Below are 26876 nucleotides of genomic sequence, written 5' to 3'. Positions count from 1 at the left end.
TATGGCCTCAACTTAAAGCTCGCTGGCAAGCTCCTCCGCGGTGACAGGAATCCTCTCCTCCGCCACCTGCCATTCCTCTGTATTACCCGACGTAGTCCTCTGTCCCTTCTCGTGGTCGATATCAAGCCCCCGTTCGTGAATGGGATCCGAAGAATTCGCACCCACACCCTCGAGACCAGCGCCGGCATGCTTGCGCTTGCCTCCATGAAGCTCCTTGCTCGTCATCCCCTCACCTGGGTGTCCGTACCCCTGGTGCACATCCGCCGACGTAGCGCCGGGTAGTGTCTGCGTTACAGAAGTCCCGTTTTGCATGTCTGGGTTGAGCGCCTGCCCGGGGATCTCGTGTTGAGGCTGCGGCGCAAAGGAACGGTCTGCGGGGGCTGTGCCGGGGGAGTGCGTTTCGAGGTGGAACTCAGGTTTAGCGTCGTTGCCTACCTTGACGCCAGGAGCGTGCTGCAAACATGTGAGCTGTGTGATAAGTGTAATGTTGTAGATGAGAGAATCTTACTCCTTTGGTTGTGAGAGGCTCTGACCGAGGGACCCTGCTACTAAATTCCCCCGTTGCCGGTGTTATAGACTCGGGGTTCTTGTTGACAGACATTGCGTGGCTTTCTGGGAAGCTTCTTTTTTGGTATTCAAATGTGGCAGGAAATGTTGAAGCCGAAATCATTCGCATACAGTTATTGATATAGGCAAATATCTTATCTGATGGCGATGTATGATGTCAACACTCTCACACTTCCATGACATCACAGCCATCGTGACGCCACATCTACATGTGTTGCCTAGATCTTGAGATTCGATGCCAGATGTATCTTACTCGAATAGTTAAGATTATGCAGAAAGTAGATAGTTCAGCGCATATCATTTCTCCAGTCGTCAAGTGGTGGAAACTATCCCGGTAGGGTTGGTGGAGTATTGCCGGACATAACCTCCGCCTGGCACTTTGTTGGTTGAAACAGTGGGTTGGCGCTGCATCGAGGACGTCACGTATGCCGCATCCTGATATGACATGCGCAGAATGAAACCTGAAGTACGAATTGAGATGGAGAATATGACGTGACTTCAGGATGCTTCAAGTTCTTGTTTTCCTGGTTACCCTAGAGCAAACGGACGTCTCATTCGTGATGGATCAGAATCCAAGCTCAGACCGAACAATACACTCTTCCGACTTCACTCAAATGTCCTGAAAGAGTGAAGATTTAAGACATACGTATTTGGAGACTCGATTGCGGGTGCGAGCTCGAAAATGGTTAGGTTGAGAGTGTATCACATATCTTGGCTTGGGTAGTCTGCGGGTTGTTGGCCTGACAGCACTCGCATCACGTTTGTCAACCTTCAACCCAGGTGATTCCATATCGAAGTCCCACCTCCAATTTGAGGCCTCCCCGAGTTATTACACCACTTGGCACAATTTCCCTGCCGGTTGCTTCCATTCCAGCACAAGTAAGCTGGTGGTGCAGTTAGAGTGAGGTGATGGACGATGTCAGTCTGGCGTCGCCGCGGGAACAAAATGCCATCGCTAGTCAAAGTAGTTTACAGTGCAGACAATAGCAAGAACACGAAGTGACGTGTCTAAAGAAGGGAGTGGCTGCGGTGCGGCGGGCTCAATAACGTTGATGGCTGCTGACGGCGTTTTCGTTCAGGACGGCGACAGGTCTCGTGTTGGAAATTGCGGGCTTGTTTCGGCACGCCTCAATAAAACCACGTAGGATGTCAGTATGACGAGGCGTCGTAATTGGGTGTCATTTTGCAGCGGGCTGAGACATGTTTGTGAGCTTGGGGGAAGAACTCCATCATGGTCGTTAAGGGCAAGAATGCGGATGCCACGGGGGTCATCGGCAACTGTAAATGATTGTGGTATGCACCAGTTCTGCTAATATTCCCGGGAGAGTGGTTTCCAGGCGGCTGAGAGATTCCAGCAAATAAAACGTGACCCAGCAAGAAAAAAAGCCACCTGATTCTAGAACCCGGTCTCAGTTTCGGCCGTGAAATTTAACGTTGACAAAATGCTGCCAAGCCGTCGTGCTCATTACGTGCCGGGTCGGGTTTGGGGACCCTCCCCCAGGTTTGACAGACGGATCGTCAACTAGCCGAACTAGCCGGGGCGGCTGAGAGCCACACCTACCGCCACAGGTGAACTAACGGCTGTCCGGGAGAGAGCTGAGGCTCGGGCTGGAAGAGTCGGCATGCAGTGAGCGTGACGGCAGATTGACGGCACAGGGGGTTATGGAATTAGAAGCTGGATGGAGAATCCCAGTGTGCCCTGGATGGATGCTAGAGAGTGTACTGTGACGCAAACCACTCAAACGCACTGTGCACCACCTGCACCACCAGGAACCCTGCTGGGATCGACTCCTTCAGAGGGGACAAGTGTCGCACCAGCACAACAGAGAAACAAGCCGGCTACCCCGTATACGGACGATGGATGTGCCAGCCCAGGTCGACAGCACTGACTGCGACAATGACTGCGACAAGGTGCAGCGGGAGGTGGTGTGTGTGGCCTGGTGGCCTGGTGGCCCTTTAATTAACCGCTCTTCTAGCTGAATGTCATCGTGCTTCCATTTCCAGTGCGGGTTTCCACCTGGGTCGGCTGCTCTCCCGTGGATGCGACCCCGTTGTGGCCGCTCTGGGCAACGCTTCGAGGGGCCGCTGCTACTCTCGCGGCCGCCACGGCCCACGACCCTCCGCTCCTCGTTTCCTGGGTGTCTGCTTTTCCCCGCGGGACCTGGCGCACCTACCACACTTAACGTACCTACACGGCCGCTGCAACATCACACCTGCCCATATTGGCATGGATCCAACCTTCTCCGCGACAATGGAAGCCAAGGCAAGACGGTGGTACCAGTTCCTTGATCGTCTGTCGAATCTTCAATCTCGGCCAAACAGGTCGTTCTTTGACATGATCAGCACGACCGACACACAAAACACGGCTGGTGACAGCCATTTATTAACACAACTCAACCTGCCACCCGACCCCCTTGCTCCTCGGCTCACTCAATCGAACAGCGGACCCAGCGGACCCGTTAAGTAGCACCTTACGGGGCTCCTTTTAGCACCCTGTCCAGCCTTGCCCTACCCTGACCTGGCCTGGCGCGCCATGGAGGGTACAAGTAGCGGTACATACTATGAACTTCAGCCGTCGCTCGCCCGCCCAGATGCTCTGAACCGCTCCGTCGCTCGTTCGCACCGCCTCGTCCGTGTTCGACCATCGCCAGACGCCATCCATTGTCGGCAATAAGGAGTGTCTCTGCCTTGTGCCCTGCCCAAGCACCACTTCCAAAACATGTCTCTACTGACTCCGCTGTCTCCTCCCCCGCCTGGAACCTACCGAACGAAATACATTGTGAAGACTAGCGCTGCTCCGCCCTGGACCGACATACGAGACAGTGCAATAATACGAGCCCGCTCACGAGTCCCAGTTCGTGAGACACCTCCCGACGTCGGTTTCCAAATTGGAACTCGGCGTCTTTCGTCTTTGACGTCTTGCGTCAGCACACCACTCTTAGATCTGCTAGTGCTCGTGTTTGCTCGTCTGGAGGAGGCTGTGCTGCGCGCACGGCAGCTGGAACTTGGAGCCAACCGTTGGGGTTCCATTTTTCGATGCAGCGCATTCAGGCAGGCCTTTCAAATGTCAGGCAAAGCCCCGTGCGAAGCTGCCAGGTCCAACCCGTTTAACCGCCCCCCTGCTCAATTGCTTGGCTGCTTGGTTGCTGGGGCGGAGCTTGCGCTAAACTTGGCTCTCCCACAGTGTGTTCGGTCCGCATCCGATGTGGCCCTGTTGCTCTGTGCATCCCCCATGCCTAATAAGACCCGCTATTCGCTCCATCGGGCACTGTACCGGTACAAGCCAGTACAGGCCAGGACAGGCCCGTTGCTCGCCAACGACCTCATCAACAACCGGCTCCCACCGTTGCCGATCCTGAACCTGCTCCTAGCCCTGTCTCTCTTACCGTCCTCTCGCTCACTAATTCCCTTTCCTTGTTTCGAAACCTCACCTCGTATTGTGTGTCTTGCATCCTTCGTTCCGGGACACACTCGCGAGTACGTCGCCCACCGTCTCAACACTTTTCTTATTCTGCAGGCGGCTTGCCGCTGCTGAGATCATCGTCGGCTTGACACAGCCTCCTCTCGGCCTTCTCTCGGCCTCCGCTGCCGCCGCACTTTTGCCCTCTTGAGTTCGGCCGCATATCGACCGCATATCGACCGCCGTCATGTCGCAATACCGCAACGATCATTACGAGAGGGAGCCCCTCGACTCTTCCTATAACCACTACGAATCCCCTTCGCGCCATCCTGCTCCTCCCGCTCAGAGTTACTCGCCCTCGCAAACCCCCTACTACGACGCCCCTCCTCCAGCGTCCCGTTCCTTCCATCCCAGCGCCCATCCCGACTCGGCCTTCAGTCGCATGCAGCCCCAGGACAACTACAGCGCCCACTCCAACTCCCAGCACTCCCAGCACTCCCAGCACTCCGGCTCTACTGGATACGATAGCCCTCGCCGTGCATCTCCAAACCCACCGCCCCCGCCCCACGGCGACAACGGATACTACAACAGAGGCAGAGGCGGAGGCGGGGGCGGAGGCGACGGCAGCAACCAAGGGTATGCACCTCCTCCCACTCACGCCATTACGCCCGGCTCAGACAACTTTGGCGAGTCTGCGTCTGGTGGAATGGCTGGAATTGCGTACAACGTTGCTGACCGTAACCCTCGCAACAGTGGCATGGATGCGATGCACAGCGGTGGGCAAGTGCCTCCGCCTCCCTCCCGCTCTCACTACCCGCCGCCGCCCGTGAACGCCTACGCGCCCCAGTCGAACGGGGGATATAGCTACGACGGAGCGTATGGCAACAGCCCCCATACTGGAGGGTCGCACTCGAGCTTGGCTGGCCTCGGTGCTGTCCCACACGGCTCCCACTCCCCCCACCGCGCGGACCCCTATGCCGACGATCCTTATCAGGGATTCAGTTCAAGAAACTCTGCTTCTGCTGCCAATCTAGGCATTGTGAATCCCAATGACATTGAGGACGACGGGGATGATGGTATTAGCTACCATAGGAATCAGCGAACTTCCATGTTGAGCCTCCCCCACTCTGACCGAGGGAGACGTGCTGCCGCAGCCGCTGCGGGGGCTGGTGGCGCCGCAGCTGCAGGTAGCCTTCTGTCTGCAGGTAAATGACATTGCGCCGAAGGAGAGACGATCTTGTGCTAACTGAATTGCAGGTCACTCGGCAGGTGGTGACTATGATACAGCCGCACCACGCGAGAAGCCATCCGAGTGGCTGAAGGAGAATCAGCACAAGAGTAAGAAGTGGAAATGGGCAATCATTATCATCGTTTGCCTCATCATCGTGGGAGCCATTGTCGGCGCTGTGGTCGGTAGCTTGCTCAACAACAAGAAGGGAGGCGACGGTGGTAGCTCTAGCAGTAGCTCTGGCGGTGGCTCTGGCGGTGGCTCTGGCGAATCTGCCAAGGACGACACTGCGAAGAATGGTGATCTTGGAGCCAACAGTGCAGAGATCAAGGCGCTTCTGAACAACGCGGATCTACACAGGGTGTTCCCCGGCATGGACTACACCCCTCTCAACACCCAATACCCCGCCTGCATTCACAACCCGCCGTCGCAGAACAATGTCACTCGCGATGTCGCCGTGCTCAGTCAGTTGACCAACAAGATCCGCTTATACGGCACCGATTGCAACCAAACTCAGATGCTTCTGCACGCCATCGATAAACTGGAGCTCAAGGACACCAAGGTTTGGCTGGGTGTGTGGCAGGACGGTAACGAGACGACCAACGCACGACAACTCGAGCAGATGTGGGACATCCTGGCGGAATACGGCGAGGACCCCTTCGAAGGCGTTATTGTCGCCAACGAGATTCTCTTCCGCGAGGAAATGACCATTACCCAGCTGGGAACGATTCTCGATAATGTCCGTACCAACTTTACCGCCAAGGGTTACAAGCTCCCCGTTGCTACATCCGACCTTGGCGATGACTGGACCGCAGCGCTTGCCGCGGACAGCGACTACATCATGGCCAATATCCATCCCTTCTTCGCCGGCGTCACTGCACAGGAAGCGGCTGGCTGGACCTATTCGTTCTGGGAGAACAACAACAAGCAATTTTGGAAGTCGGACAAAGAGAAGAACATCATCTCCGAGACTGGCTGGCCCACCAGCGGTGGAACCAACTGTGGTGCCGCGACAACCTGCACACAGGGCTCCGTCGCGGGTATCGATGAGCTGAACACATTCATGGAGGGCTGGGTTTGTGATGCGCTTACCAATGGTACCAACTACTTCTGGTTCGAGGCATTCGACGAGCCCTGGAAGGAGAGATTCAACACGAAGGGCAAGGCATGGGAGGACCAGTGGGGTTTGTTGACTGTGGACCGAAAGCTCAAGGACGGCGTCAAGATCCCCAGCTGTAGCGGCAAAACTGTCTAAGTGCGTTTCACTTGATACTATACAAGACGAGGGATAGGAGCGGTGCTGTGAGCAACAACCTCCTTATTTGCATCAACTCAAGAGATGATAGAGTCGCGACGGCTACGGGCGAATGCCCTGGTTTGGTTTTTGTCGGAATGGGCTTCGGTGGCTGTTATTTTACTTGGGATTCGACACTTCAGAAATGTTGCATTTGTCCTGCAGGTTCGTTTGCCTGCTTTTCATGGGGATTAAACAGCGGTTCCATGTTGGATACGCCCGAGGTTGTTTTGGCCTCGGTCGGTATTACGGGAGTTTGGGAGCGAAAGGTTATGGGCATAGTCCTGGTATTGTTTTTTGTAATCATGTAAGGAGGCCACAAGATGGGCATACTTGGCGAGATAGGAAAGGGGTCAGGGTTTTGTAAAATCCCCTTTACACAAGGTATATAGTGTGGAGGCTTACTGATAAAAATGCAAAGGCATATGGATGGTGAAACTAACTCCACTGTGAAGTGATGTGACATAGCTGCTCTTCTATATATAGCATCGCGGAGGAGTTTCCTGACTCCGGACCCAATATAATTATGCCTCAGCAATGTCCTTTTCGCCACGGACATTTCACCTGTCCGTTCATCGTGTTCTTTTTATGCCTCTCCGCCAATTTCCCCCTTTAGACATGGCGTTCAGAGATCAACACCCTCCATCATCTCGTCATGCTCAGACAGACCCATTGTTTCGGGTGTCGGAGGAGTTGACATGATCTCGGGGTGTAGTTCATTGAAGAGAATCGAGACGAGATTGGAAGTCCGATTGACCTCGTCCTCGAGGGCATTAAGCCGATGCAACAGGACACAGCGGTCTGTTCGGCACGCCGCCAGTTCGTTATACAGGGTGATGTTGTGGGGATGGTTTTCGAGGATTGGTGGCGGGTATCCCTCGGAACTGCCGTGATCTCTGGCCAGAGGGCGAGCGTACTGTGGTGGGTGGTTGTGGGGGTGCGCTTCGTGGTCGTACTTTATCATGGGCGGGACTTCCACTCGCGGGAGAGGAGAGGGTGCGAGGCCCATGGCGGGAGGGACGTTGTTGTCGTTGAATGCCTCATTGTTGGGATTTGCTTGCAAGGTCCTGTCGCGGAATTGGCTGCGTGGCATGGCTTCCCGTCTGAGGTGTCGCTCGATCATCAACTCGAGGTTGGTGTTGCACATTTGCTTCCCAGTCATACGCCTGTACCTGTTAGCACCCAACCGTATCCAGACTCCGTGATGAAATCCTTGGACTCAAAAAAAGCGTACCTCTTCTCCAAGAGCCCCGTGAGAGCCTCCCGAAGAATGACCAGGCGGACGGGCACTGTTGACTTCTGGTACTCGTCCTTGCGAGCGGCGCGCTCACAGGCCTGCCACATGGCTTGGTACTCGGCTTCCCGGGCGCGGACTTCGGCGCGCTTGAAGGGGTTCATTTTATCGGAGCGAGGCATTGTGGTTGTTATGGGATGAGGATGAGTGGTTGGGCAGGAATGAAGCGAATTGGATTGAAGAGAAGAGGGAAACTGGATTGAATAAAGTTGAAACAACTAAGCTGGGTAAGGTTGGGCTTTGGTTGGAAAGAAGAGTGAATTGAAAATCAATTGGGCCAGGAGAGGTGTTGCGTCAAGGTGTCGACAAAGTTGAGTGTTGAAGACACGAGGTTGCTGTGTGTCGGTGTTGAGTTGGTGATGGTTGGTAGTTTCAAAGTAGAGGCGCGCAGGCTTGCATGTCAGTTGTGCGCCAACCAAAAAGGGACGTGAAAACGAGTCTCGGGGGTATCTTAAAATGCAAGGAAAAAGGAATTGGATCGTAGAATATGACTGGAAGTTGATGTTGAGCAGAAGGAAGAAGGAATGTCCGAGTTTGGTATTGCGAGGGCACGATGAGAAGAGGGTGCGATTTGGAGTATAGGTAGCTACATGGCGGGACGAGAAAGGGAGGATCTTTGATCCCGCATTTAGACAGCAGTGATTCAAGCACGGGATACGGGGGTCGTTGGATGCACAAGAGAGTCAGGTCCGGAGAGGCGTTAAATAGAGCCATGCAGTAGAAACGATGGTAAGTGGCATCATGAAATAGTAGTTGATTCTAGTTTGCTAGAAATCTCATCCTCCGCCGACGCCTTGCCTGTAGCTTCCTGCTCCGACGATGCAGTCGCAGCTTCAGGAGCGGGCTTCCAGTATATGGACGTGCTGGAGAAGGCCTGGCCGTGCGAGTCCTGCGGGAACGCGCACCTCGTGTAAGTCCTTTCCATCTCCTCCATCTTCTCGAGGCCTTCGGTGTTGGAAAGACTGCGTCACGACACTGTGGTTAGCGTCGAGGTGCTCAGGGGCCGACGGGCACAACTCACTCATCCCAGACGTCCCAGCCGGTGCCGACGAAAATGGCCGGCAGACTCTTCTCCAGCGCCAGGGCGTAGATGGGTCGGTAGAGGTGGATTCCGTACAAGAGGGAGTTTGCATCTATCATGTGGCAGGCCGCAGGGGTCTCGACGACCTGGTGGCCGAGACTGGCGAGGAAGTCCTTGTCGGACTGGGTGAAGACGGGGTCCTGGAAGATGCACTCTATCTTGCCGCCGGTGATGTTTTCTACACGGAGCATGTCAGCGTCCTGGATAAGGGTCCCGGGGAACTGGGCACGCACCGAGTTCCTCGACGATGACGAGAAATGCAATGAGCTGGACATGGCTCGAGCGCTTGGCCTCCCACGAGCCATCCGCCGGATCAAACGTGCCGACGCCGAGGTTCACCGCGCGCGAGACGCTCTTGATACGCGAGGCATGCGTAGACAAGAGATGGCGCAGGCGGCGGCAGCACTCGTCGTCCTCCCAACGGGCCCGGAGGCGGCGGTGGTCGGCGGCGAGGTCGGCGGCAGGGCGGAGGTCCGAGGTGCGCGGGACGACGGGGAGCGGGGCGGTGCGGGTGCGGCGGCCGCTGCGGCGGGATTTGGACGTTACCTGCGTCCACTCTGGCTCTTGGGGTTGGCGGTGTGGTGGGAATTGTCATGGTCTTGGTCATGGGCTGGTTGGGTGTCTTGCGGGGACATGTTGGGTGAGGATGATGTGAGTGAGGATGATGTGAGTGAGGGGGGACATTCCTCTTTTTTGGGGGGTGTCTTTTGTGTATCTCAGGACTCGAATGGTGAGGGGACTAGAGCCCTTTCTTGAGTCGACTCTGTCTATATATCGAGCGAGGGCCCCAGACGATCGGTACTCGGTGTAGACTTTATATTGTATCTTGAGTGAGGTTCTGAAGTGCACCAGAATTTCCGGCCCCACAGTTCGGTGGACCCCGGTGAGGGCTCGGTGAGACCTCACCTGCTGGGTGGAAACACCAAGACTCAGCAGGACAGCTGCTCAGCCAGAATATGCAGCTTCACGTTGCTCCAATGTCTCACATCATCCATTGCTCTCGCCCACCACGGCCATTGCAACCGTCATCCATCGTCGTCATCGCATTGCACAAGCGTCGGCGCAAGAGCCCGGCTGCGCGGCACCATCAGCATCATCTCACAGCGCCCGACGCACGCGTACATGAATGACCAGACCGATTGATACCAAGACGTATCCAGAGGTGGGTAGGTTCACAGGTGGACGCACGCAAAAGCACGCAGATACAGCGGACGACCTGGTGTTACACCTGTGTCGCCGTCGATCCCGTCCGGTGTGCTGACGCTGACAAGTTACAACTGAAGAGTGTTCCGTTGGCGCCGGCACTTGAGCCCGTCGTTCGACCTTGACCATGCTGACCACGCGTGCGCCGCCGAATGCGCGCGTCTTTTCTTCTTTCTTTAGAAATTGGGTTCGCGACGTTCAATCCGTCACCTTGGCTGTGACTTGACTTAGGCGCCCGGCGTGTGCGGCACAAAAAAGGTTGCGATGCCGTTGGCGGGTGCGGGACTGCGGCAGAACCAACTCGTGCCATTTCCACGGCGATTTGTGCCAAAGTCAGTCGACAATATCCCGTCCCTGATCGCCTCAGGTCTCTCTCCCAACAGAGTGTACTTGGTAATCTGACCCAAGTTTGCTCGTCCATCCGTGTTCCCCTCTCCCCTCTCCCCTCCGTGATGCCGACGCCGCTCCACTCCCGGAGTGCCACCCTCGGCGGGCCGGGGCCTTTATTGGCTGGGCCTCATGCTCCAACTCAGTCCAACGCACCCTCTACGGCATGGTGCCGGCGCTTAAACACGTCCTGCGATGCGCCAACCAGATGGGCGATACCGCCAGTCAATACCGACCGTCACCCGTTTCACGACGCCCATTGGCCTGCGGCGTCGGGATTGCTACAGGGGGGCCTTGCGATGCCTGCTCTCCCGCCCGCATCTCGCCAGCCTCTCACTGGCCTCTCACTGGCTCTCTCCGCGCCGTGGTGCGAATCACACCGGGGTTTTGCTTGCTCCGAGCTCCAACCCAAGTGCTCGCATGCAAGTTGGGCGGCTGGATATGGCCCCCAGCGCCATAAGACTTGCCCTCGCCCATGCGGCCAGCCCGCCTCTGCCTCGTCTCGTCTCGTCTCCTCCTTTCAGTTATTCCAGCTGCTGCTCCTCCAGCTTTGACGCCCAGCTTTTTTTCTTGCAGCTTTGTGGATTGTGGTGAGCCTTGGAAAAGACGCCAATCAACCCCTCTCAACTCGCCCAACTTGCGAATCCAACCCCCCCCCGCTGCTATCGCGGACTGGCTCAGTCAGGTCGCGCAAACCTCGAATCAACCGTCTCTGGAAGACGTGTAGATCCCTACCAGAACTTGGTTGATTTTCTCATCACTTGAGATTTCGACTCTCGTCAATTTTTGTCAACCTCTCACACCCACATACAACCTTCAACATGAAGTCATCCGCACTCCTCACCTTGGTCCTCGCGGCCGTCGCCTCCGCCCACATTGTCATCACCTACCCGGGATGGCGTGGAAACACCCTCATCACCAACGACACTTTCCCCTACGGCATGCAATGGATGTATCCCTGTAAGTGCTCATGGCTTTTTGCTTCCCTTTGCCATTCCCCCCATACTGACTCTCATCCTCCTCAGGCGGTGGCCACAACGTGACGCAAAACCGCACCTACTGGCCCACCACCGGCGGTGCCGTCGCCTTCCAGCCAGGTTGGTTCCGCGGCCACGAGACTGCCTTTGCCTACATCAACATGGGCTTCGGAAGCGACGGTCCTGACGGCGGTCCCCTCAACATGTCCAACCCCATGGTTCCCCAGTTCCAGATCCTCGGCCCCACCAACAACCCGTTCCCCGGTACCATCTGCCTGCCCCAGGTTCCTCTCCCGACGAACACAACCGTCAAGGCTGGCGACAAGGCGACTATCCAGATTGTCGAGCTGGCTATCCACGGCGCCGCACTGTTCTCGGTATGTGACTGCCCTGGAATCTATGGGTCTCTGCATCGATAACTAACATCATCCACAGTGCGTCGACATCATCTTTGCCGAGCCCGGTGACAAGCGCCTCAACGAGGTCAACGAGACCAACTGCTACAACTCGACAGACATTGGCTTCGCCGAAGTCTTCACCATCACCACCAAACAATCTGGCTCCGACCAGTACATCAACGAATCGAGCGCCACGAGTCTCAGACAAATTAGCTGGGCGGGCTGGCTCCCTCTGGTTGGCGCCGGTCTGTGGCTGCTGTTCGCATAAGCGCACCCGGCAAAGGTCTGGGATAGAGGAACAATCTTCTCCCAGGCCCGACCGGACTGAAACGAAAAATGTACATTCCGCAATCATATACCTACGGCGTTTTACTGGCGGTTCTCCTTGGGTTACGGGAGGCGGCTACCTCCCTATTTCTGTCATTTTTTAATTTATTCCCACATTTTCTCGGGGGATATAGAGATTCTATCTCCTGTCTTTGTTTAGGTGTTGGGGGAGCTTATTTTCTTGTCTTGTCTTGTCTCTTGGACTTGTTCATCTCGGAACCCAGGCGAGAACTCAACCTGGGGACGAAATGCCTCGCTCTCCCGAGGTAGAACTTGATTGGAGGGCGGGGTGCTACATCGGGTTACATTGCTCTAGAACGGGCACGAATGAATCGATGATATGATTATGAAAGAAATGTGTGCTTCGTATTGTGTATTCTCCGTGACATTCATTTCTTGACTTGTATTCACGACGTAACGCGGAATTCTCCGACTCAACATAGCAGTCCGCCTGCTATGTCAGATATCCGCCAACAAGCACTATCGTCACCAAAGGAAAAATCGTCATGATCAAACATGCTATAGCCTATGGTTGGTATTTCTGCTCTTGTCTATCTGCGCTTCCTTGCGTTATGCTCCACACTATGCTGCTCCATCTCTCTTCTCTCTGCCGTCCGGCCCGAGCCTATGCAAGGAACCAAATAAAATAGGTGGGCGACAATCCCGTATTGCCGGCCGGAGTGGGGATTCGATCCGGCAGGTCCCTTTCCCGGGGTGTGACGACACGCTCGCAATTCGGCGTAAGCGCCGTGACGGACAACGGGGTTCCTCGTCACAATCACACTGTCGCACGTGTCGGCCATCTGATTTCGTCAGCCGCTGTCCCCCTTGGCATCGTTTTGGTTATGAGGAAGTGGGCGTTTCATCGCGGGGCGACTTTGGAGCACTCCGCGGCGACGGCCTTGACGCGGTCTTCGGAGGAGCGAGCGGCGGCGGCCTGGATCCAGCCAGCCACGCCGAGGTTTGCCGACTCTTGGTTCGAGGCGGAGAGGACTGTACCGAGAGCGACGAGAGCGCGGTAGAGGACCTCGGAGTCGGATTGGTCCTTGTTGAGCACGGCGCCGAGGACGATGACGAGGCGGCGGCGCTGCTCAACCGCGAGGAGGCGCTCGCGGTGCGCGAGGACGGCGAGGTTGATGGCGACGGTGGTGGCTGCGATGAGAACGTTGCGGTTAAAGGGGCCGATGGGGTCGCCACCAGAGATACCCGTGACACGCTCGAGGAAGCCGATGGCCTTGTCGGCATTTGCGCTGACGACGCTGCGGCCGTTGGCAGAGGAGAAGAGGTTGGCGAGGGTTCGCAGGCCCATCATGACGGCATTCTCACTGGGAGCATCGCCGCCGCTAGGGACGGACGCAGCGGTGGCGAGATCTAGTAGAGTACCGTGTTGGGGATCGGAGACGTCTGCGGCGAGCGGGAACTTTGCCACACAGCGGAGGAGGTCAAGGCCGGGGAGGCGGTCGCCATAGGGCCACTGGGTAACGAGGCGGACGACGAGACCGAGGGCTTTGGGGGGCAGGGGCTTTGAAGACTCGAGGGATTCACGCAGGGCACGAAGGATGGTCTCCTCTTCGGGGTTGAAGGCAGCATCTTTGCGGCCCGAGGAGATCATGTTCTTGTTGATGGTAAGGATCTTGTTGAACATGGCTGGAGAGCGGAAGTTAGTAGAGGCCATGATATACGGAAACAGCGTCTGATAGACTTGCCTTCATACTTGGCAGCTGAGATGTTCAGGTACTCCTTCTGGGGAAGGACCTTGGGCTGCTGAGGCTCGGTCGGCTGGCCTGGGCGATATCGTGACTCGGTGCCGTAGGGGTCAGGTCCGCCGGACGGTGCCGCATCTGCGCCGAGAGTGGCGCCCTTTGTGTTCTCGGTGATGAAGTTGGCGACGTTGTCGAGGTAGGTTAGGGGCAGCTCGTTGTCACCGAGGAACTTGGTGGCGCGCTCGTAGGGGTTCTCGGAGAGGTTGTATGGGAGCTTGAGAGCGGGCTTGCCGTCCTCGATATCCACGTCGAAAACGTAGTCGTACGACTGACCGTTGTACTCAACCTTCTTGCCCGTGCTGCCTACAGCGTCGACAACGGTGCCGACGTTGATCCACTGCTGCTGGCTTGCTGACCATTGGTGCGCCGTAACAGAGCCGTTGTCTTCTTTGATCATCTGCACCTGGCCCTCCTTGGTGCCGGACTTGGAGGTGAGGAACTCGGGTCCGGGGAGCTTCTCCTTGTTGACGCCGCCGACTTGTTGCTGAGGGATGGAAGATGCCTTGACGGAGTCCTCGAATTCCTTCAGCGTCTCTTGGTCGGCTACTGCTTCTGGGCGACGAGTGAAAACACGAGCTGCGCCATCGCTAGAGCCTGAGACAATGTCACCCGTCTCGGGGTTCGCAGCGACAGTCCACACGGAGATGGCAGGGTGGGTGATGGTCTGGACACACTCGGTTCCCCTCCATATCCTCACTGTGCGGTCCTCGCCGGCACTGACAAGTTCGCCCGAGGGGAGGCTTGTCAGGCTGTAGACGAAGCTGTCATGTCCATGAAGCTCGCCCACCTGCTGTCCGTTGAGCTTCCACAGACGCAGGGTGCCGTCGTTGCTGGCACTCGCGATATCGGCACCGCTAGGGTGGTTTTTGGGGACCCGGCAGAGGGCGCGGACGACGTCGGGGGTGTAGATGGTTGAACGGGGCGCTACCTCGCCAGCGGTGGATTTCCGTAGGTCGAAGATGCGGATGCTCTTATCGGCACAGCCCGTCACGACAGTGTGCTCATCGAAAGCCACGACGTTCCAAACAGCCATGCCTTCGTGACCGCTCAGCATCAGCTCCGTCTCCCACTTGGTAGGATTCCAGACACGGGCCTGGCCATCCCAGCCGCCAGACACGATGTATGTGCCGTCGGGGGCCACATCCAGAGTACACACGTTATGGGCATGGCCAACGAGAAGGCGTTCGGCGTTGTCGGCAGAGGTGGCGCTGGGGGACTTGACTTCGATGATGGTGTCCTTGCCGCCGGATATAACGAGGCCGTCTGGGCGGTCCTTGGAGGGCGGTAGGAAAGAGACGGAGTTGATGTATTCAGAGCCGCGGCTCAGTAGCGTGGCATCGAAGCTTGGGGGTGTTGTTTGCGCGCGGCGCCATACGCGGAGGGTGCAGTCGCGGGATGCGGAGAGAACAACGCCGGGGGATGGGAAGGAAACGGCTCGGACCTGGAGCTGGTGTTAGCTGGGTCGTAAGAGGAAACGGGAAACAAAGGGCTCTCGTACATCGGATTCGTGGCCGACCAATTGCGCCGACAGCTTAAAGTCGGCGACCATGGTTGCCTCTACACTCAGTTGACGAGTGTTGTATGTTCAGATGTTGTATGCGGGGAGATGAATGTCCAAACGCAAGGTGGCACGGAACCACGAGCGAGTCGACCAGGAGGGAGGGGAGAGGAGCTGTGACAGAGAGTAATGGACTGGTTTAGAGAGTTGCGTAAACAAAGCCAAGCCAAGCGATTCTGTGCCTGGGTCGTTCGGCCGAGGACAAAGGAGAGTGATGGAAGCTGGTAGATAGAGCTGAGCCGAGCCGCCCCTCGTCGGTCAGCTCGGAGCCACAGGTGCGTCACTCACTAAGCATGGCAACATGTCACCAGCCACCTCCACCTACATGGTGAGAGCCACTCAGTGGCCACTGTGTGCCAACAGTGGCTCGGGAGAGGCTCTCAATACCCCGCTCTGTGGCAGTGCGCGGAGCACCTTCCGCTTGTGATCCGCCGCTCCTTGGTGAGAGTCCCTGTGAGTCCCTGAGTCTGAGACCCTGACCGAATGCGCTCTCACTCCTGAACCCCGCCGTCCGTTTTGGCAAGCGCAAACCCGCAACCGGCGCCTGCCTGTCCCTGTCCAGTCCCTTACCGGAGCGTAGCACTGGAAACTGGCCGCTTGGGGCCAAAATAAACCGCCCAGACCATCGACAAATTTCCTTCCCATCAACCACCTCCGCCCTCTCCTTTTTCTCTCCCTCCCTCTCCCTCTCTATACCGGGGGGAACTGACCACGACTTCGCCTACGGTGCCTCAGATCGACTGCAGGCGCTCTCTCTTCTCCTCGTCCACCAGCTCATCCGCCTGCGCGCGCTGTCACGCTCCCTCCCCCCTTCCTCTGCACCCCGCTCGTTGCGACGACACGCGACAAACGACTCACGACCCAGTTCGCTCTTAACGAAGTTCACGACTATTACGACCTCCGATCTCCCTCTACACCTCATCGCATCGCACACGTTGCCGACCGAATCCTGCCTCACTCTGTCGCGCTGCTACTCGACACGTCCCCGCTTCCCCCCGATTCTCGACACCGCCTCTACAGACCCTCAGGGACATCACCAACAGATACAGCCATTCACCGCAACCCATTGCCCACCCACTCTATCGCAATGGCTTCTGAAAATCGCCAATACGTCCCCCTGACCTGTCACGGTCACTCTCGGCCGGTCCCCCACATATGCTTCTCGTCCCTGGAGAAGGAAGATGTCTACTACATGATCTCGGCTTGCAAAGGTACGCCGTTTGCCAACTTGTCGCATACTGCGTGCTGACCGAGCATCAGATGGTAACCCTATGCTTCGCGACGGTATTACTGGCGACTGGTATGTGCCCGACTTTGGACTCATCTATACCCCATCTCACACTTGACAGGATCGGTACCTTTATTGGCCACAAAGGCGCTGTCTGGCAGGCCAGACTGAGCCCCGATGCGTCGAATGCCGCAACTGCCTCGGCCGATTTCACTGCGTAAGTTTGCATGTCGTCCTCTACGCGCTCCCTACTCACACGTCACCAGCAAGATCTGGGATACCCACACTGGCGAGCTCCTCTACACCCTGCAACATGACCACATCGTCCGCGCCATCGCATACCCCCCTGACAACTCGGACCTCGTCGCCACGGGCGGTTTCGAGAAAAAGCTCCGTGTCTTCGACTTGACGGAACTTGCCGCCTCCAACCCTGGAACTCCTGCGACAATCCCTGCTTCGGCTGGTTTTGAGATTGGCGAGGGCGTCCACACCGGCTCCATCAAGTTCATCTGCTGGACCCAGGACCCAAACATTGTTGTCACAGCCTCGGACAAGACAATCCGATGGCTCGACCTCCCTAGCCGTGCCTGCATCCGCCACGAAGTTCTTGACGGCGATATCAAGTCGTGCGAGATGGTTTCGTTGGCGGCCGAGTATGCTTCCCCTGACGACATTGGTGGAGGCAAGCCCGTGCTTGCTGTGGCGGCTGGGAAAACGGTCTACTTCTGGGGGGGACCTCAGGCCATGGATGAGCTGAAGCGCATCTCCCTGCCTTACACGATTGCCAGCGTGGCCCTCGACGTCAAGGGACGCAAGTTGGTAGTTGGCGAGGAGCCCGGCACGTGGGCCAAGGTTATCCGGTTCGACGATGAGACTGAGATTGACACCCACAAGGGTCATCACGGTCCCATCTGGTCCATTGCATTTTCCCCAGACGGAAAGCTTTATGCCACGGGTTCTGAGGACGGCACTATCAAGCTGTGGAAGAACTGTGATGGTTTCTATGGCCTCTGGCGCGGTGGGACGGAGCGTACTGCGGAATAGAGGGACACAGAACGCAGCATCGTCTCATCGATATCAGACGGGCATGACTCCAGCCATCCCACGGGTCCTTTTACACCACAGAGCAGTCGAGACTCGGACATGAGCTTCGAGGCTGTTGCCCATTCGTTCGAAAGCTCTCACAGGCGTCGCACGAGTACGAGTGAGGACTGCCACAGCAGCACCAACTGGAGAGCAACCTCTTCGTAGGAGCAGACTAGACTCGCGCATGAAGAGGACATGACGAGGTAGTATTTGGCTGATGGAGTCGTGGATCAAGTCATATTTTAGACTCGCAATATCACAATCACGCACACACATGTATTTAGACGTGGAAAGCCATGGCAATGGACAGTATATGACGTACAGCAGGAATGAGTTCTCCTCTTTAGATGCTGATACTACAAAGTGTACGAAATTAAAGGCAATTCTTCTTTAATGCTAGTCTATTAACCGCCACTAAATCAGTTCATTAGTGTTTTGCTAAATCAATCCACCCCCTGTACTCCATCCATGTGGTAAAGTCATATCATAGACTATCAGTTAGCCAACTCATGTTACCTTATCCTTACACCCCTCTTGAAAGCTGTCAGGTGTGGGTGGATTCGTAGAAACACTGGAAAACATGGACTCGTCCTTTGGCGGAACCCTGAAAACGTGACAGTTCAGGCCCGGCGCGCTCCGGTCAGGGCTGCTGGTGTTGAGCATCGATTCGGCCAGTTGCACTTCCGACATCGACTCGTTGAGAGAATCTATGTCGTCTGGGCTAGAGGAATCATAGCCGTCGTCCACTATTTCCATGGATTGGGGGGATTCTGGAGCGTCGACGAACTCACCTTCCTCGCTGTCCAAGTCGGCTGGATCCGAGGACTTATCATCCTCAACCTCCAGATACTCCTCGCAGTCTGAAAATTCATCGTCTCCTGAATATCCAATATGCTCATCATCCTCCGGATACAGCATCCTCACAAACCGCTGCTTCTTCATGCGATGTAAACGCACTTGCGCCTGACTGCTAACAGCAACGGGTTGTTCAAAGAACTGGTCGATGAACTTCTCCAGGGCAGCTGTCTCTTCCAGCGTCGTGGTTCCAAGCGTGCTTCGGCTTCGTACCAAAGGCCAGCTGCGACTAGGGTGGAGGAGGTGGGAGAGCTCACGGCCCGGGTTACGGACAGGGATAATGGGTTTGGTTTGGGACCTGGTGAGAAAGCCGCGTTTAAAGGAGCGGGTATTGCCAGACCGCATGATTACTCATTGCTTGTTTGTGACTTGGTGGTTGCTTAAGTACCTATGGTTTTACCTAAATGAATAACCTGGTATTTTATGGAACTGATATGTCAAGAAACTTAGACCCGTGGTGAGATACATGATCGGAAGAGACCTGAGCTTCGCTTATATTCAAATACGTTGTGGTAGCGGATGCCGTGGAGGATACCGTGTGAAGATGTTCAGATCTGAGATTAGTCGTCCAAGCCGTGGTGTCCTAACAATACGCATTGTTGTTACGAAAACTCAATTACTCTTAACATGTTCTTTGATACAATAACCATAACACCTGAAAGACGTGCATCTTTGTTACGGTGTTCACTACCCTACACCACTTCCTCACCACGCCTGGCTCAAAATCTACCGAAGCTCCATCCATTCCCCACAGTGTATTCATAATCGCTTACATGTCGACTTGGCTCAATAGTCGTTTCTGATAGCTTACACGTGGTTTTCCCGCGAAATCCGGGACTCTGCCTTGAGACCCCGTTGGCTGTATCAACACACCGGCGACGCCTCTAGTTTCGCATTGTCTTGCCGGTCGCTCCCATCACATGCAGGACTACGGCATATAGCAGGATGGTGTTTTGGGATCTGCAACCGGGAGCGAAAATGCCACTGCAACAGCGGATATTGACCCTTGATGAAAGGGAACTTGGATGGTGCAGGTGTGGAGTGTGGAGCTCTGCGGCTCCGGGCCGGAGTTGTCACTACGGACCCCGGTTGTGGGGGGGCGGAGGTCTCGGCATGGCCCTCCTTGCTCAAGGAGGGGTTGCTCCGAGGCAACAAGTCGGCAGGCCGAGGACCTGCCACGTTTCTGGCAAAAGGTGTGTTGGAGCGTTTGGTTGGACGGACCGCTGCGAAGTTTATGTGTGGCGGGCAAGGGCTGAGAACTCAAAGAGGAGTGGCCTGGGGATTTTGGAACAGCCAAGATCTCTGAATGGGGACAGCACAGCGGGCCTCGTTCGCCAAAGGATCCCCACGGTTGGCTGGAGCGAGGTGGTTTCCTGTCACAGAGTGGGGTGAATGGGATGCGGAATTAGTGGACTCGGAGCATGTGAAGGTTTGGGCGCATTAGGAAACCGCCACGATGATCACTTGTTGAAGCCAAGGATTCAAGGCCAAGACCAAGACCAAGACGGGGGAGCCAACAACGCACGTCGCGAGGCAACAAAACTAGCGAGGGTGAGCTGGGAAGGGAAGCCATGTCTCTCCGCGAAGGAGCCCACGGCATGAAGGTGAGGCCAGATGGCTGGCTGCACTCTGCCGGCGTGAGGCACAGTCCGTCCATTCAGGGCCTCCCGTTGCAAACTTGCCTCCAATTGTGACCCATCCGTACCGTCCCCTTGGCGTTGTCAAAAGCCTAGTGGCCGCCCAACGCCGTCGTAGCGCGCGGGGGACTAGACACGGAGCGAGCGTCGTCATGAACCATCTGACAGATCTCGACGAACCTGCGAATTGGTGATGGCTCCTCGAGCTCGTTATCGCTGCCGATGCACCAACGCACGCCAATGGACCCCTGGAGTGCCCCAATGGAGATAACGGCACCAACGCGGGCCGCTTACCTGCCGGTCCTCGGTCTGCACGGCGCAGAGGCCGGCCTGGATGGCAGAGGAGAGTTTTGGACCCTGAAATCTTTTTGTGAGTACTCATCTTTACCGAGCTGTCGGTTGTGAGGCGTCATATTTTGCTTTGTTCAGCGTCCGAGCACTTGCATATTCGGACATGTCAGCAGAGGGGCACCATGTGCGTTATAAGTTAAATGGGAGGACCGGAGAGACACACGGGGTCTCGGTCTGCTCGGCTTCCTCGGTCTGGAACTTGTAGCCATGGAAATGGGCATCCGAAAGGATTTGGCCGCATGCGCTGCCGCTCAATGCCGTGCGCAGTACGAAAGACAGAACAGGTGGAATCTGTCAACTTCCAACGGTCGATTGTTAAAATTGTGTTGTCGTTGTTGTTGTTGTTGTCCCACTCGATAGGTCGCCGTAGTGACTTCCCGTCGGCCGGTAAAGAGGGTTTTGGCCGTGGACCTGGCCGTGGGCCAGGCCGTTAGCTTTTGCCTCTCTTTTACATGGGCAGGGAGGGTCTCTTTTCCCATACGTACGTATCTCGATGAGATGTGGGCCAAGATGCGGGCGTCCCAAGATGAAGACAGGGGTGAATTGGCAAGGCAAAGTGCCCCCCCAAAAAAGGGAACTTCAAAAAAGGCTGTGACAAGGCAGGGCAGGCTTGCCTTTGGGTCAGAAGGCCCTCGCTCTGGGACAGGGACGAGGGCGGTAATTTCAACTGACATCATGGGACATGACATCTAGAGCCGCTCACTCGTTCGATGGGGGGGAAACGATTCATCTCGCATGTATTGCAGCCGCACCAAATCTACGGGGCGGGAGGGCGCGTGGGAATGGGGGCGCACTATAGCAGATAATGCCGCTCTGGTGAGAAAGTCTAGTACGCGGAACCGCTCGAGGAACGTGTCGTTTTTTTCTGGCAGGCGGGGGGCTCGGAGCGTCGCAGGGCCTCTGCTTCACCAGGGTTTAGGATTTCTGGCGTCGTTGGCGATCGGACATGGCCGCCGGAAGGGCTGAAGAGGACGATTATCGAACGGCGGGAGACAAGTGATAGGGCGAGGATGGCCAAGCGAGGGAGATGAGGGACGGCATCCACAGCTGGGGCACGTACGTAGTACTAGGACGTATTATGTGCTGTGTAGGCGAGGCAATCTCGATGATGCGCTTGAGCTGTCAGATATCGATAGTCTGTGCTGCCGCGACCGTGTGTTGGCTGAGTGGGATAACCAGACGATGCGGCCCCGTTGCCGAGCGCATCATCCCCACATCTACGAGGGGAAAAGGGGGGACACGAGTGGACGAAAAGGGACATGTTGTACGGTTGGCTTTGAGTGTGTTGGTAGGTACTTTCTACCGTTGGTGTTTCTGCGCGGCGGTTGGACTGCCGGGGACCGATGCGATGTGGGATCCCAGATGCTTGACAGCCGGCCGGGGAAAAAGCAAGCTGCAAGGCCCCGATGAGAAAAAAAGTAAAAAGGCGCCCGATGGCTCAAACGGAAAAAGTAAAACCAGGCAACCCCAAGATGGAGATCTGGGGGGGAAGTACTTCGTACCTACATAGCACCACGCAGTACAACCTCAATAGTCCATCTAGTGCTGGAGCTGAGGACAGTGGACAGTGGGATAACCGACCCGGCCCGCTGCCTGCAGGGCCGTTGGAAAACGCACATGGCGGCCCTGTTCGCTCAGCCCTCAGCGACAGTCGGGCCAAGTTTACTGGCAGCTCGCTACGTTCCGTATTTCCGCCTTCTAGGCCCGGGGGTGTAGAGACACACTCAGTGTAGCGTAGCACGGCCGGGACACACGCGCGCGCCAGCATGAAGGGAGGGAGGGGGGGTGAGAGACAGACGGACAAGCGACAAGCAGCTTGGACCAGGCGGCTAGCTGAGCGAGATTGACGATCGGACTCATCGGGTCCGATGCTGAGTTGCCATGCAAAGGCGGGTAGGGAGTAAGTCGCGGTGAGAATAGAGGTTGCGATTATTCATACGATGTACGAGGAACGACGGGTGAGTAAGGTACGATTTGCGCGCATTGCGTGTTGTTTAAACCATGGACGGCGTTGCGCCGCCGAACCGTCCCAACTATACTACACTCACACGGCGAGGTGAACAAGGCCATATAGCACCATTGGGGGGGCCGTCATCCATCGGCCTCGTACTCGGGATCCCAGACTGGCGGGATTCCGGGATGACGACAGCGACGGCCAGCAAGCAGAAAAAGCCCATGGAAATGATGGAAACCACGGCAGAACAAACGAACAAGATGCGGAAGCTGGCAGGTCCATGGTGGGAATGGCACGGTTCCCATGGGCGTTGGCCCCATCGTCGCCCAATTCCGCCGCACAATGGGCACATTTCACCCCCATGCGCCGGCCTTTTCGTTGTCTGCTTCTGTCTGAGACGCGCTCCCGTTACCCGCCGGCATCAAAGTGCCCTCCTCAGTCTGCCATTCCCACCCACCCTTGCTAGAATGGAAGGCCGGATGGAAGCCCTCACCCGCGTCGGAGCGACGTTTCGAGTAACTGTATCCTATGAACCGGCAGTGCGCTCCATAAGCGTCACCGTCACCGTCACCGCCCCGCTGTTCTTTTGTCGCCGTGGGCTTCATCCTCATCTGGCGGAGGCGAGTGCCGTCCGTTCGCCTGCGAGGCTGTGGTAGCAAAACCGTCCCATTGTGTTTCCGATCACATGGCCCGAGGACGGAGCCGATACGGGTTCGAGAAGCGGCCGGGACGGTTGGACGATAATTTCTCGAGATGGCTGCCAGGTACCCGCGGCGCCAAAACACGCGGCGCCGTGACATTGCGTCTAGCTGTGCGCATTTTCGCGACAAATCCTCGCGGGGCCGTACGGTGGCCCGTCCGTCCCGGCCCTCTCCGCTCACGCGTTTTCCGGGTGGGCGCTGGTGCTGGTGGACTGGAATGGGCTGTTTGGGAGCCCATCGGATGATCAGGCCACTTTTGACACATGTCGAACGCTTTTGGGGGGGAGGGGAGGGGCGCCTTTACAACCTACTAGGTACGTAGGTAGCAGTAGAGAGCCGCCTGGTTTGTCCATGTGAGGCCCCGTCTGTGGTGGTTTCCTCTTGCCTTCCCCGGCGGCGGGCACTACGCTGTGCCTGGCACTACACGACGACGTCTCCATTCGCAAACCAGATGCCCGGTGTCACGACGAACCCGCGGAGCTGGGCTGTTGCCGGAGCAGGGGACGGGGACGGGGATGAGGGGATCGAGATGATGGATTGATGCGCGGTACGTATCCTTCCGATCTAGCTGAGGAGGAGCAGGGGCGGGTTTATGCTTGCTTGCTTGGCTTTCGTGTTTTGGCGATGAGGGGGGGGGGGAATATCTGGACTAATTGTGTAGCACTACTCCGTACTCTTTTCTTATTCTTGCTGGATGGGAGGGGTAGGTAGCCTTATGCGCGGTGATAGTGATGGCAGTTGTGAATTTGCATCTGGACTTGTCCCTGATGCTGATGAGGAGAAGCCACTTTGGGATTTTGTGCTCGAGATTCGGCATCGCTCCCTGTCATAATCACAACCTTGCTGATTGGCCGCCATTAATCCAATGGCTTGAGTCTGCTTTGCTGGGCTTGGTTGTTTTCTCGGCCTTCTGCATGTTGTTACTGGTCTGCTTTCCCCGGCCGCTGTCAGAGAGAAGCGCAACAGTCCGGCGACCACTTGGCGCAACCCACGGAAAAGCCGCCGCGCGCCGCCACCTGTTGTCCGCGGAACGCCAGCCGGATGTGCCTACGACGTAGCAAGAGGCGGCGCCATACACTACACTACTACACTACGACAACCAGCTGGGCGTGCGGCCGAGTGAATCTCGATGGTTATGGCGGTCAGTGCGGCCGAGAGGCGGCGAGAGCGGCATGGTGGGCAGTTTGGACTCCGGCGGCCAGCGGCGATGGGCAGCCGCCGTGGTGCGGGCCGCTTGTTGCTGCTGGCTTTGCTGGCCGCTGGGACGTTGTGGAATGTTTCGGGATCTGGCGTCGGGATCGCATTTCTCTGTTCTCTTGCTGTGTTGTCCCTACTTTGTGCGGTTATGCGTATTTGCCATGGGCCGGGGGAGGGGGAGGGGGGTGGGGGGTGTGCTGGTGCTGTGCAGGGCCGGTGTTAATGACGGGGTGAATGGGGGGCTGAAGGTATTTTGGGTGGGATGTGGCTTTGGAGAAGCGATGCAGAGGCATTGATTGAGCTGGGTATGTAAATAATCCCATGACGGTTATTTTTCTTTTGTTTCGTGCTCGCCGTTTGTGCTCATAGCAATTGGCAATGGTATGGCTTGTCTGTTACCGCCATGGCCATGGCCGCCTTCGTGTTTATCGACCTCAGCGGAAGGGCATCACAAAGAGCTGTCAGTCATTCATCATGGTCGGTGCTGCATCCCACGACTCGCGATCAGAGGGTCCCCACGGTGAGTCCCGCCTAGCCAGGGGAGGGGAGATGATTCCATCGGCGCGCGTGATTGGGTCGTTTCCGTGATTGCCTAACTGGGCAGTCAGTGTCATTCAAAGTTGCATGTTCAGGTACACGGCCGTGGGAGGAGGGGAGACGACGTGTAGCGACGGGGAAAGGAAGAATGGACGAAGCAACGCAATATGAATGTTTATTTTTCTTGCATCAAGCCACTTCTTACTTGGCTGTCACACTGTATAAAATGAGAAAAAAAAAGAAAGAAAAAAAACAAGACCACAGTCTGCTGTTTTCTCGCCGTCCCAATCTCAGACATCACCAGCCTCAAGCTTCCCCCACTGCACAACCAGCCCGGCGATGCCGTGCACAAAACCAGCCCTTCTTCTCCCCCCGCGACCGCCACCAGGCCGTCCGGGGGGGGAGCCAGCGATGCACGAAAAGCGTGCAGCTGTCAATCACCGACTTTACGTGCGTACGATGCTGCAAGAATGATCCCTGCGCCGGAAGGGAGGGCCTCTCCACCACGCGGCTGCGCTCTGAGACAGAGTGAGACCTCGAGGCGGGTTTGTCAGAGCTGATCAAGTTTGCAAAGAGCCCTGATCCAAGGGGGGTGATGGGTGTTGGTGAACCGTATATCCGCGCCGCGAACCAACATGAGTGCCTCCAATTCAAAATTGCATCCTTTGCGTTTCGGCGAGGGCCATATGACTGCTCGTAGATGAACTTTGTGAATACTCAATGTGACATAATATGGCCCCCCCCAGAAACCGCTTGACCTGCATCTGGGCCGTCTCTCCCCACGCCGGGCTCCCCCCTCTCGCCTCCCACGCATCGGCGATTCGACCTGGCACGAAAAGCAAAGAGAAAAAGCAAAAAAAGCCGAACAAGAGGGCCAAGGGGAAAAAAGAGAGAGAGAGATGTCACCCCCCTCCCCTGGCGGCGGCCGGGCAGCGGGACACCCTCCCAAACCCCGGTCTCCCGAAAAGAGGGAGCTTCGAGGAGGGAGGGGGGGGGGGACCCTGGAAAAAGCGTAGAGGGCCAAAGAGGAAAAAAAAAAACATCCCATGGAATCCCTGGAAACGCGCCGAGTCCCCATCCAATTGCCCATGGCATGTCGAGAGATTCCCATGGTCCAGGCTGGTGTTGGTGTGTGGTGGTGGCTCTTGGGTGGATGCGGGCGGTCTCCCATGTCCGTCGGTGCCCTCTTGTCGTTTTGAGGCCCACGCCCATATGGATGGGGATAGTGTAGGTACGTAGTAGTCTCACGCCCACACCCACGCCCACACACACACACACACACACACACACACTTTGTCTCTTGTCTCTCCCGTTGGCTCCGTCGTCGTCGTCTTCGTCGCCAATGTCCCATGCCACGTCCACTGCCACGCAGCCGGGGACCATATTGAGAGAGAGAGAGAGGGAAGAGGAGGAGTCGACTCTCTCTTCAGGGACCAACCGACAGGGGGTGTCTTTTCCTCTTCTCGTCTTCTCGTCTCCTCGTCTCAATATCGTCCACTGCTCGTACCGCCCCGGCACCACGCCAAGCTCGGCACCCCCCGCCCAGTCGACCGGCCTGTCATACGACGCGGGCCAGATTCATCGGGCGCTCTCGCTCGCTCGCTCACCTTTGCGCCGCCAACTGCTGCGCAGCCCATGGCATGGAGCATGGAGCATGGAGTCATGGACCACACCGGTGCCCTTGTTGCCCTTGGCTGCCCTTGCGGCCCTCTGCTCGCGAGCCCGCCGCCCACGTTGGGCCAAGCTATATATCGCTCGCCCCGTCTCGCCATCCAAGTGTCTGCCCATCATCCCGTTGGTGGTTATGCACTGATTGAATACATCACTCGAGACTCTCCCCACCATTGCCATCT

The 26876-nt window shown here is 56.7% G+C and overlaps 13 protein-coding genes across 13 annotated transcripts; 6 read left to right on the top strand and 7 right to left on the bottom strand.

Annotated features, from left to right (window-relative positions):
- Window positions 1–12: 12 nt before the first annotated feature.
- BGZ61DRAFT_355754 (uncharacterized protein) lies at window positions 13–601 on the bottom strand (the record flags this gene model as incomplete). Its single annotated transcript, XM_046240735.1, has 2 exons — window positions 13–453; window positions 509–601. The coding sequence occupies 2 exons, from the start codon at window positions 599–601 to the stop codon at window positions 13–15; spliced, it is 534 nt and encodes a 177-aa protein (XP_046102960.1).
- Window positions 602–4214: 3613 nt separating this feature from the next.
- BGZ61DRAFT_479674 (glycoside hydrolase superfamily) lies at window positions 4215–6450 on the top strand (the record flags this gene model as incomplete). Its single annotated transcript, XM_046249124.1, has 2 exons — window positions 4215–5172; window positions 5225–6450. 2 exons carry the CDS (start codon window positions 4215–4217, stop codon window positions 6448–6450), a joined length of 2184 nt encoding a protein of 727 aa, XP_046102959.1.
- A 591-nt stretch (window positions 6451–7041) lies between these two features.
- BGZ61DRAFT_454665 (uncharacterized protein) lies at window positions 7042–7752 on the bottom strand. The gene has a single exon (XM_046246262.1). It carries the CDS (start codon window positions 7649–7651, stop codon window positions 7115–7117), a length of 537 nt encoding a protein of 178 aa, XP_046102958.1. The 5' UTR covers window positions 7652–7752; the 3' UTR covers window positions 7042–7114.
- A 719-nt stretch (window positions 7753–8471) lies between these two features.
- Window positions 8472–9326, bottom strand: BGZ61DRAFT_454663 (uncharacterized protein). The gene is made up of 2 exons (XM_046246261.1): window positions 8805–9326; window positions 8472–8745 (listed from the first exon to the last, which is right to left on the bottom strand). The coding sequence occupies exons 1-2, from the start codon at window positions 9167–9169 to the stop codon at window positions 8523–8525; spliced, it is 588 nt and encodes a 195-aa protein (XP_046102957.1). The 5' UTR covers window positions 9170–9326; the 3' UTR covers window positions 8472–8522.
- A 1146-nt stretch (window positions 9327–10472) lies between these two features.
- BGZ61DRAFT_53682 (uncharacterized protein) lies at window positions 10473–11145 on the top strand. The gene has a single exon (XM_046254459.1). It carries the CDS (start codon window positions 10520–10522, stop codon window positions 11006–11008), a length of 489 nt encoding a protein of 162 aa, XP_046102956.1. The 5' UTR covers window positions 10473–10519; the 3' UTR covers window positions 11009–11145.
- Window positions 11146–11275: 130 nt separating this feature from the next.
- On the top strand, window positions 11276–12097 carry BGZ61DRAFT_355511 (uncharacterized protein; the record flags this gene model as incomplete). Its single annotated transcript, XM_046240709.1, has 3 exons — window positions 11276–11414; window positions 11480–11808; window positions 11867–12097. The coding sequence occupies 3 exons, from the start codon at window positions 11276–11278 to the stop codon at window positions 12095–12097; spliced, it is 699 nt and encodes a 232-aa protein (XP_046102955.1).
- A 625-nt stretch (window positions 12098–12722) lies between these two features.
- Window positions 12723–15722, bottom strand: BGZ61DRAFT_53708 (putative polyubiquitin binding protein). Its single transcript, XM_046254485.1, has 3 exons — window positions 15418–15722; window positions 13863–15360; window positions 12723–13803 (listed from the first exon to the last, which is right to left on the bottom strand). The coding sequence occupies exons 1-3, from the start codon at window positions 15466–15468 to the stop codon at window positions 13019–13021; spliced, it is 2334 nt and encodes a 777-aa protein (XP_046102954.1). The 5' UTR covers window positions 15469–15722; the 3' UTR covers window positions 12723–13018.
- Window positions 15723–16564: 842 nt separating this feature from the next.
- Window positions 16565–17749, top strand: BGZ61DRAFT_355800 (WD40-repeat-containing domain protein; the record flags this gene model as incomplete). The annotated part of the gene is made up of 4 exons (XM_046240742.1): window positions 16565–16688; window positions 16732–16777; window positions 16827–16922; window positions 16972–17749. The coding sequence occupies 4 exons, from the start codon at window positions 16565–16567 to the stop codon at window positions 17747–17749; spliced, it is 1044 nt and encodes a 347-aa protein (XP_046102953.1).
- A 549-nt stretch (window positions 17750–18298) lies between these two features.
- Window positions 18299–18991, bottom strand: BGZ61DRAFT_479668 (uncharacterized protein; the record flags this gene model as incomplete). The annotated part of the gene is made up of 1 exon (XM_046249123.1): window positions 18299–18991. One exon carries the CDS (start codon window positions 18989–18991, stop codon window positions 18299–18301), a length of 693 nt encoding a protein of 230 aa, XP_046102952.1.
- A 2553-nt stretch (window positions 18992–21544) lies between these two features.
- On the top strand, window positions 21545–22659 carry BGZ61DRAFT_454653 (uncharacterized protein). The gene is made up of 2 exons (XM_046246260.1): window positions 21545–22027; window positions 22137–22659. Exons 1-2 carry the CDS (start codon window positions 21662–21664, stop codon window positions 22365–22367), a joined length of 597 nt encoding a protein of 198 aa, XP_046102951.1. The 5' UTR covers window positions 21545–21661; the 3' UTR covers window positions 22368–22659.
- Window positions 22391–23388, top strand: BGZ61DRAFT_548445 (uncharacterized protein). Its single transcript, XM_046255396.1, has one exon. It carries the CDS (start codon window positions 22636–22638, stop codon window positions 23242–23244), a length of 609 nt encoding a protein of 202 aa, XP_046102950.1. The 5' UTR covers window positions 22391–22635; the 3' UTR covers window positions 23245–23388.
- A 1791-nt stretch (window positions 23389–25179) lies between these two features.
- Window positions 25180–26719, bottom strand: BGZ61DRAFT_454645 (uncharacterized protein). The gene is made up of 2 exons (XM_046246259.1): window positions 25807–26719; window positions 25180–25775 (listed from the first exon to the last, which is right to left on the bottom strand). The coding sequence occupies exons 1-2, from the start codon at window positions 26404–26406 to the stop codon at window positions 25674–25676; spliced, it is 702 nt and encodes a 233-aa protein (XP_046102949.1). The 5' UTR covers window positions 26407–26719; the 3' UTR covers window positions 25180–25673.
- On the bottom strand, window positions 26288–26719 carry BGZ61DRAFT_454644 (uncharacterized protein). Its single transcript, XM_046246258.1, has one exon. It carries the CDS (start codon window positions 26685–26687, stop codon window positions 26508–26510), a length of 180 nt encoding a protein of 59 aa, XP_046102948.1. The 5' UTR covers window positions 26688–26719; the 3' UTR covers window positions 26288–26507.
- Window positions 26720–26876: the final 157 nt, after the last annotated feature.

Source organism: Ilyonectria robusta, assembly GCF_021365365.1.
Source record: "Ilyonectria robusta strain PMI_751 chromosome Unknown BGZ61scaffold_13, whole genome shotgun sequence".
Taxonomy (NCBI): Eukaryota; Fungi; Ascomycota; class Sordariomycetes; order Hypocreales; family Nectriaceae; genus Ilyonectria; species Ilyonectria robusta.
This window is presented reverse-complemented; position numbering and strand designations above follow the sequence as displayed.